The sequence below is a fragment of the Hibiscus syriacus genome, unplaced genomic scaffold (genome assembly GCF_006381635.1).
Source record: "Hibiscus syriacus cultivar Baekdansim isolate YM2019G1 unplaced genomic scaffold, ASM638163v2 tig00110744_pilon, whole genome shotgun sequence".
NCBI classification, from domain to species: Eukaryota; Viridiplantae; Streptophyta; class Magnoliopsida; order Malvales; family Malvaceae; genus Hibiscus; species Hibiscus syriacus.
This window is the reverse complement of record NW_024062846.1, coordinates 819,231-828,332: the sequence shown is the minus strand read 5'-3', so window position 1 is coordinate 828,332 and position 9,102 is coordinate 819,231. Positions and strand designations below refer to the sequence as shown.

The window sequence follows — 9,102 nt, the reverse complement described above, 5'->3', positions numbered from 1 at the left end:
TGGCGACGAAAAAAATATTTTCCCTATATTACTGACCCAAATGTCCATGCTCGAAGTCCCGTGTCTTAAACGGGTCAAAGAAAAATGTCGTGTTTTATAAAAATTGTTAAAAGATGTTGACATTTTCAGCCGATCAAATGAGGCATGAGCATCACATTAACATCATACCTTACGTATTTTTAATTATTATTATTATTATAAGACACCAGATGCCAGGCCAGAGAAAATGAGTTGCCGAATATAAATTTTTATAAGATTACTTTAGAAAAAACATTATTATATTAATAAGAATGATGTATGTATTTTGTTTGACCATGGAGTCGGTAAACCCAAAAGCTTGGCAGCCTATTGCCCTTTTGCGTCGGCTTAAAGACATAAACCCCTATTTGTTTGACCATTGAGCTGATTAATTTAGGTGTGAATAAAACTCCATCGGGTTTAAAAATTTTGAATTATTTAATTTGAGTTGACATTAAAAATTTTGATTTAATTTGATTTGAAAATTTTTAAATAAGATTTAAATTATAAAATATAACTTGAATAATTTATAACTTTTAACAATTGATAGATTGATTTTTAAGTTTGATTTGAGTCTCTCAACTCTACATGATGTATGTATATTACATAAGAAGAAATATATGTATATCATATATGATTATAAAAATTATTTAAATTGGAATCAATTAGGACCATAACATTATAAATATTTATTATTAAATGTAAACAAGAATTCAAACAACTCAATTCGAATAAAAAATTCAAATAAAATTTAAATTATAAAACAAAGGGTAAATTACACGTTTAGTACCTAAATTATTAATTTTGATTTATTTGAGTACTTAAACTTTCAATTTTTAAAATCATACCTAAAGTTTAGTTTTTGTTTCATTTCATTACCCCTGTTCAAAATTTAATGTTAAGTTTTAATTTTTTTAAAAGTTTAGGTAATAAATTTAACCAAAATTGATAGTTTATGTACTAAACACGTCAAGTTTTTAACAATGAAGCACTAAAATGAAACAAAAATTAAACATTAGGTATAATTTTGAAAAAAATTAAAATATTTGGTACTAAAATGGATCAAAACTAATAGTTTAAGTATTAAATGTATAGTTTACCCTAAAATAAAACTCTAAGTAGATCCAAAAACTTAGGCAGCCTTTAAAGCCATAAACCCACGCAGTTAAAAAAGACAACGTATACTATCCGCCGAATAAATGGTTGTTAATTCATTATTTAATCTTTGCTTTATCATAATCCTTTTTAGATATATGCCATAATTGTTAGCTTTAAATCAGAATTCTGGGAGTGGAATATTTAAATCATTACAAGAATTGGCAAGCTTCGTTTCTCTTTGTTCATCATCTTCTGGATATCTTGGAATTATAAGACTCTAAAGTAAAACAGTAACTAGTTGTTTCTCTGTCTTAAGACTTTTTTGTTTGGAAGTTTGAATATTGAACATTTCCTCGTGGCCTTATCATCTGGCGTTCTATTTTTATATTCCCTTTTTGTTGTTTCGTGTCTTTATTGGAGTTCTAATTGAGTCGTCAACCTTTATTACAGGGCAGGCGTTGGCGCTGGTCTTTTTTGTTTGTCCCATTTCTTGCTTCATCTTTATGTCCTTCTAGAAGATATATCGTTTAGTAAGTCCTTCAGATCATCAGAAAATCATAATCTCATGGTGTTTTCGAGATGGATGCCATGAACTGTATGCAAGCAGGTTGGCTAAAGGTTGCCTACGTTGTGTTTGCTTTTTGTTCTGCTCTGTTTCTCGGCGCTCTTAAAGGTTCTATCTCGTTTCTCTGTTACTTTCTCTTGATGTTATTCCGGGAAAATTTTCTTTAGTTCAATCCAATTTGCGGGACGTTTTTCTTGAATCTTGATGTTTTTTTTCATTGGGTGTTTCCCAGGTTTACTAGTTGGACCTATTGCTGCTTTGATACTAATAATAGGAAATTTGGGGGTCATCCTTGGATTGTTACCTGCACATATTGCATGGACTGTATACACAATCATAAGGTTCATTTCATCAACACAGATTAGCACTTATCGAAATCTCGGGTTGCGATTTCGGGGCTAAGGGTTCGATTTTTTCGACCTTTCTTGACCTTGGGTTGGTAATTGCAGGTGTAATAGATTGGATGCACCCCTTAAAGTTGCTATATTGATTGGTTTGCCTGCTTTATTCGGTATATGGTTGGCTTTAAGCATAGCTGGAACTGTTATTGGTGGGGTTTGCTATGGCTTCTTCACTCCTTGGGTTTCATCTTTTGAAGCCTTCAGACATGACAACGAGTCCAAGAGATTCTTTCATTGTGTTGTGGTAATTCAGACTTGTGTTTTGTTTTCTTAAAAATCTTCTCTGTTCATTAATACAGCACTGGTTGGATTATGGTTCATTTTTTATTACCTGGTCAGGATGGAACATGGGACACTGTCAAAGGAAGTTGCACTGTGGTCAGAGATTTCTATGATTTATGTTTTCACTCATATCCACTGTACCTAAAGGAACTACGTGAATCCCCTGTCTCCAATGAACTCCAAACTCTACGGTAATGCTTCTTAAATTATGGTCGAGTCACGATTATCGCAGTTAACAAATCGTTCGGAATCTGTATTGCAGGTTGATTCACGTGCCGGGGCTTATCGTTGTCGGATTGTTGGGACTAATCGTTGAAATTCCCTTTTACACTGTAATAGCCATAGTTAAGAGCCCATACATGTTATTCAAAGGATGGTTTCGACTAACGCATGATCTCATTAGCAGAGAAGGACCATTCCTTGAAACAGTATGCATCCCCATTGCTGGTTTGACAATCCTCCTGTGGCCGATCGTCGTTATCGGGAGCATATTAATGGCTATATTTTCGAGCTTCTTCATCGGATTGTACGGATCGGTCGTCGTATATCAGGTCAGCCACGATCAATGCTTTAACAAACGTCTTGAATTTGATAATTGAGCTTATTTTAAGAAAATATTTGTGGGGTTGCATTTTTGCAGGAAAGATCATTCAAGAGAGGGGTTGCATATGTGATTGCAATGGTTGCTGAATTTGATGAGTACACAAATGATTGGCTTTATCTCAGGGAAGGGACAATATTTCCCAAGTAATTTACCCTTTCCTAATAATTTTCAACATTTATATATATATATATATATATATATATATATGTTTTGTTGATCCCAACTATTAAAGTTATAAAATAGTCACCTAACTATTCATACTCGTCCTTTTTGTTAAAAAACTGGTTGTCGTCTGAGCTAGACGTTTACGTATTGATTTAGATATGATAAAATTATATTTTAATGGTCTACTGACATCGCCACTGCTTTCAAATATTGGCTCAACGACATAATAATATCTCAATTAGAAGCTCAGACGGCCGTCGATTTTTAACGGAAAATGACGAGATTGGAATACATAAATAGTCTGGTGATCATTTTGTGTTATTTGCCCTATTTTTTTATTATTATTATGGTTTGAAAACTAAGGGCTGATTTCACAGCCAGGCCTTCATATCGAAAGAAAAATGGATCAGAAATAGAGTATTCAGTAGGAGGACTGGGTGGGAAATTCAGTTCAACATCGGGAGAACCACCTGCAATGCTTATGCCCACCTTAGCTCGTTCTGTATCAGTTAGAGAGGCAATCAAGGAAGTCAGAATGGTTCAGGTTGGTTGCTTCCTCAATCATTTTGTCATCAAATCATTCATAAACTTTTTATAGTCATTCAAAAATTTAAGGACTAAAAATTTCAAATTAATAAAAAGGCTTAATCCCTCAAAATTATATATTATAGGGACCTCTATACAATTTGATTTTCTTTTTGTTTCTTCAATTGGATTGACAATACTTTAATTGCTGCAACTTGCTTAATGAAACATGCAACATGTTGGGTTGTACAGTTAAAAAGTTTGAAGTGGTTAGCTTTGGTTTGCAAAATCCCCCATAAACGTGACAAAGAGTTGGTTTCAACTGCTGTTTGGTTCGGTTAAATAATAAGCCAATTATTAGAATGCATAATGTCAAGAAATGTTTCTAATATTTGATTAAATAATTATTTTAATTATTATCTTTTAGAATATTTTGGTCTCATTGTTTCGTTTTATGGTAAAATTATGTCTAATATTTGATTAAATAATTATTTTAATTATTATCTTTTAGAATATTTTGTTCTCATTGTTTCGTTTTATAGTAAAATTATGTCTAATATTTGATTAAATAATTATTTTAATTATTATATTTTAGAATATTTTGGTCTCATTGATTCGTTTTATGGTAAAATTATGTTTAATGTTTGATTAAATAGTCACTTTAGCTCTTTTTTTTTTTTTGAGCATTTTGTCTCTTAAGGGCAAAATTACCTCTAATGTTTCACTAAATAATCACTTTAGCTCATTTTTTTTCCTTTTTAGAACATTTTGACCCTCAAATGTTTCATTTTAGGACTAAAAGATTTCCTTTTTAGAACATTTTGACCCTCAAATGTTTCATTTTAGGACTAAAAGATTAATATTTCATCTATGAAGGAACCTTTTTATTCATGAATAAAATATTAGGAGACAAAATACTTCGAAAAAAAAAATAGAGATCATAATAACTATTTAGTCAAATCTTAGGAAAACATTTTATCATTATGTTTAATCCTAATATGAAAGAGAGATAATTAATTATATTGTTCCAACTTTTCATTTATTCAATATTTAGGTTCAAAACATGATTGGACATTAATATAAAATATAATACTCTAGAAACAAAATTTGTGCATATAACTGAGTGAAAATTTCATTTGACTGACTGGTTGAATTCTGCTATCGTCATTTTATTCCCAGGTATGGTCGAACATAATGAGATCGTGTGAAATAAGGGGGAAGGAACTATTGGAAGCAGAAGTAATAACATCATTGGATCTGTTACAATGGTTGAAGGCAAAGAATGGTAACGAAGCAGCCATTATCGATGTTGGGCTCCCCTGTTACAGTTTCTTGCAGACTCTCCTCACTTCCATCAGATCGGGTTCTAATGGTTTGTTGATGCTGGATGATATTGAGATCAACCATCTGAACCGACCAAAAGACAAGATACTAGACTGGTTCTTCAACCCAATCATGGTCCTCAAGAACAAATCAGGGTAATTGACCTCGGGCACAACGAGGTTAGGCTGTTGGAGAAGATGGTTCTTTTTGGCACCAATACACAACGCATGGATGCTTGGGACAATGGTAGTTCGGCCCCTCAAGATTCTCTCAGAGCTGCTCAAATTGAAGGCATAAGTAGAAGGTTTTAACAAACTCATTATCTATACACTCATCTAAGAGTTTTCTGTAAATAATGCTTTGAGAAAGAAAAAAAATTTCTCAGGTAAGATGTTAGAAAAATTAATTTCTCATTCAAAGGGAATGTTACAGTGTCTCATAGAAGACGCTTAAAAAACTTGACGATTTTTCGAAGACGTCTTCTGGACGTCTTCTAAAATCCAAAAATCGTTGGGTCTTCCGGGCGTCTTTCATGAAGTAATGTAATGTTTATTTTAGATGATAAAATAATTTTTCTAACACTGTACACCAAAAAAATATTTTTTTCAAATATTATTTAAGTAATTTTTCCCAAACTCTTCCTGAAATCTTTTTGTGATTGTGAAATGACAGGATGATTGGAATGGGAAGAAGTATGTCGAAATTGCCAACTTATAGAAGGAGATTTCGACAAGTTGTGAAGGATTTGATTGCACATGTTTCGGAAAAACAGGGCGTTCCTTTATGTAATTCCATGAGATCAAACTCAAGCCATGAACAAGTGTAGGACTATAGCTTTACAGCCGTTGCATTGCATGTATAACTAACACTTATTTGAGAAATGTTAGACATGCATTTGTCATTAAATTTCACTCAAAATTGTTTTAATGATGATTTAGTATAAAATTATTGGTAAATTGAACATACATTAAAGAATGTTGAGGTATTTTTGAAAAATTAATCGAGGAAGGAGGAATCTGAGAGAGTCAACAATGCAAAGGGAGTTGGAAGGCAACAAAGCAGCAAAATGGAGTGTGTGTCGGGGAGGGCAGCAGATCCAAGAGGAATAGTTGCGTATTAAATAAATCGCCCGCTTTCCATTCATTTTTTATTCCAAGAAACAAACAAAACGACAACGCACGCATTTCCATGAATTCATAATTAACATCCGCTGCTTCTGGGACATATAAGGAAAGACAGATTAAGATAAGACTAAAAAAAAGACAACTAAAATGTGAAAAATTTTCTTAACAAAATATGTTTATCGACTGAAAATATTAATTTATATGTAATATATTAAGTTATAATTATTTAAAAAAATGACAACTAATTTATTTATTTTTATTTTCATCCTCTATACTATCAAATTTAAAGAAAATATAGATCCCGTTCTCCTCCTCATAATCTATAGAATTGTTGATACAACTTAATTAATCCTTTAAAAATATAATTCATCTTAATAAATACACATTAGCTAGCAAAATACACATTAATTCAGAGAGTTTAAACATAGTGTTAGGACATGTTATATTTTTAAAGAAGAAAAACAATCATATTTCAACTTTAGAGATACATTATGAAGAGAGATAATTACCAATATATTAAAAATAATTATCAATTCCAAACATGCGTAAATAATAAAACATAATGTGGTTTTTTTTTCAGTTTTACTTTATTTTTCATGTTTTGATTAATATAATATATTTAATAACATTTTCAAATATAAAAATATTAAGATTTATATATAAAAGACTTGCTGTTAATGTTACTCCTTAAAATTTAACGAACTAAAATAGATTAGTGCAGAAAACAAATTAGAAGAAGCTGTGGAAAAGAAGCCCCCCGGGGGGGGGGGGGTTACCAAAGAAAGCAGAATCAGCATACATTAGCAGATTCATGAAGAAAGGCACAAATTTTAGGGTTAGAAATTCCCTAAAATTAGCAAGAACATACGGAATTTCGTGGTTCAATAACTGCCTTCATTTTGTTCTTCTACAAGCTGAATTTCACCCCATGTATATTAACAATAACGGACCAATTAACGGCTTATTTCTTCTTCGTTATTAGTCCTGCTGTACATAAAATAAAAACCCTAGAATTTAGAGACTGGTGAAATTTAAAAATCAGTAGTAGTACCTATGAGAAATAGAGCCTGCTATATCTTTCTTTTTCTTCATCTAAACAAATTACTCCTTTTTTTTCCTTTGTCTTTCTGGTTTGAAATTTCGCGTTTTTTCTTTCATGGATTGAGTCGAACCCACTGGTAACGTCCTTCCAACGGTTCGTCCTTGACAATATCATAGTTATACCTAAAAACAGTAAACAGAAAGGAAAAAAGAGATTCTTTTTCAGTTTGAAAATCGAAATTACCGTTTGGTTCCTAAGAAAATTGAAACAGCAGAAAATAAAGTCTAGGTTTTAAAGAGGATGTGCATGAACATACTTTTCAGCGAACTGTTTTTTAACTTGTTTCTCAGCAGCAGCAAAGAATTCTTCAAGCTCAACTTCAGTTGGCATCTTCTCCACCGTTGATCTACGGCGAGAGTTCGCCTCTGATGTCCTCGACGTTGAATCCAGGTCTTCTTGCTCACTTGACGGTGTCGTTTCTCTCCTGCTAGAATTCACCCATGAGACGGAGAAGAGCGAAATGATTTGATAGAAGATGTATATATACACACGCACAGAAAGAAAGAAAGAGAGAATTTTAAACGGAAAATGAAAATTTTAAAAATTTAACCAACCGGCTGCTTTTTGAAATTCAAAATTCAAGGGACGGGACAAAGTAACTTACTGTAAGTTAAATAGTACTGCTAAATAAAATAAGTACTCCGTAGTAATAAATTTTATTCCTGATAATTTATACAGACCTTTCTCTGAAGTTTAAATGCGCGGATGCTTCAACTTCAATGCTCTCACCCTGCAAAATTTTGAAAATTATCGAATTAAGTAACAGCAATTAGAGCTGAAAAACGAGATTCCTACGATTCATAAAGAAAACCATTTCAAATATTTTTAATGAATGTATAAATACCTCCAGATCTGGCAATTGGATATTCCTTTTCTCACTCGATCCGATACTGCTTGGACAGCAAGACATGTCATCATCAGGATCCAAATTAGGGCTCAAACATTGACTTTCGTTTAGTCGACGTTGATCCACCAAAATTCTCCCGCTTCTCGACGTCATTGAGATCGTAGAAGAAGCTACTCTAAATTCTGAATTTCCATCGCCGTTAAGCCTTTTGCATTTCTTCGGAGTCGTTCCGGTTGTCACCATGGCCGGCGGTTGAATTGCGACGTCGGATAGCTCCATAACTTAATTTCTCCGTTTTTTCTACACTTTCTCCTCATACCTTATAAGGGGAAAAAGAAGATATATCTGTTTGTTAGAGTTGGAGAGCGAGATAGATAACTCGTTTTTTGGTTGGTTTTTAGCTTTCGTTTTCTTGTTTTTGTTAGTTTTTGATGAAATGATGATGGTGATGATGATGAGAGGGATGGATGGTTTGAACGGTGAGGATTCGAATTGCTGTATTGGGGGGGGGTGACGGTGCTCCATGTAACAGCAACGGGGAATCTGTAACGGGGGAGTTTGACGGCGCCGTAACGGGGATCTGGGAAGTGTAAGTGAATGCGCCGAATTTTGACTAATTAGATGATGCCACGCACGTTGATGCCTACGACTTGTATTATCATGAGGGTAATGTTTGGCAAAATCCGTTTGGGAAAAAGACTTTATGAGTAATTGTTGTGTGGTTTAAAGTGCACTCTTTATCAAAAACATTTCTTTTGATAGATTATGTACTATTTTTCTCGCCTTGCTACAATTATTTCCCTCGTTGTGGTTTTTTCTTAATAGTTACAAAGAAGGAGATCAACTATTACATTAAAATTTATGTTATTGAATATTAAATAAAAATATGTAGCGATGAATGTAGGTCGTTATAATTAGTTTTACAGAAATATTTTTCAGTGTTTGATTGTTGTAATTGTTTTTTCAATGTAATTTATTTATTTTAGTTCCTCTGTATTTATCATCTGATTTTAGAGGGTTGATGAGGTTATAATTCGGATTCCTATAA

General features: G+C 32.7%; 1 protein-coding gene and 1 pseudogene across 1 annotated transcript; one reads left to right on the top strand and one right to left on the bottom strand.

Moving 5' to 3' along the window:
- The first annotated feature begins 1,568 nt into the window (after positions 1–1,568).
- Positions 1,569–5,847, top strand: LOC120139328 (annotated as a pseudogene).
- A 1,349-nt stretch (positions 5,848–7,196) lies between these two features.
- On the bottom strand, positions 7,197–8,417 carry LOC120139329 (cyclin-dependent kinase inhibitor 7-like). The gene is made up of 4 exons (XM_039154584.1): positions 8,052–8,417; positions 7,888–7,937; positions 7,464–7,634; positions 7,197–7,329 (listed from the first exon to the last, which is right to left on the bottom strand). Exons 1-4 carry the CDS (start codon positions 8,331–8,333, stop codon positions 7,260–7,262), a joined length of 573 nt encoding a protein of 190 aa, XP_039010515.1. The 5' UTR covers positions 8,334–8,417; the 3' UTR covers positions 7,197–7,259.
- Between the last annotated feature and the right edge of the window lie 685 nt (positions 8,418–9,102).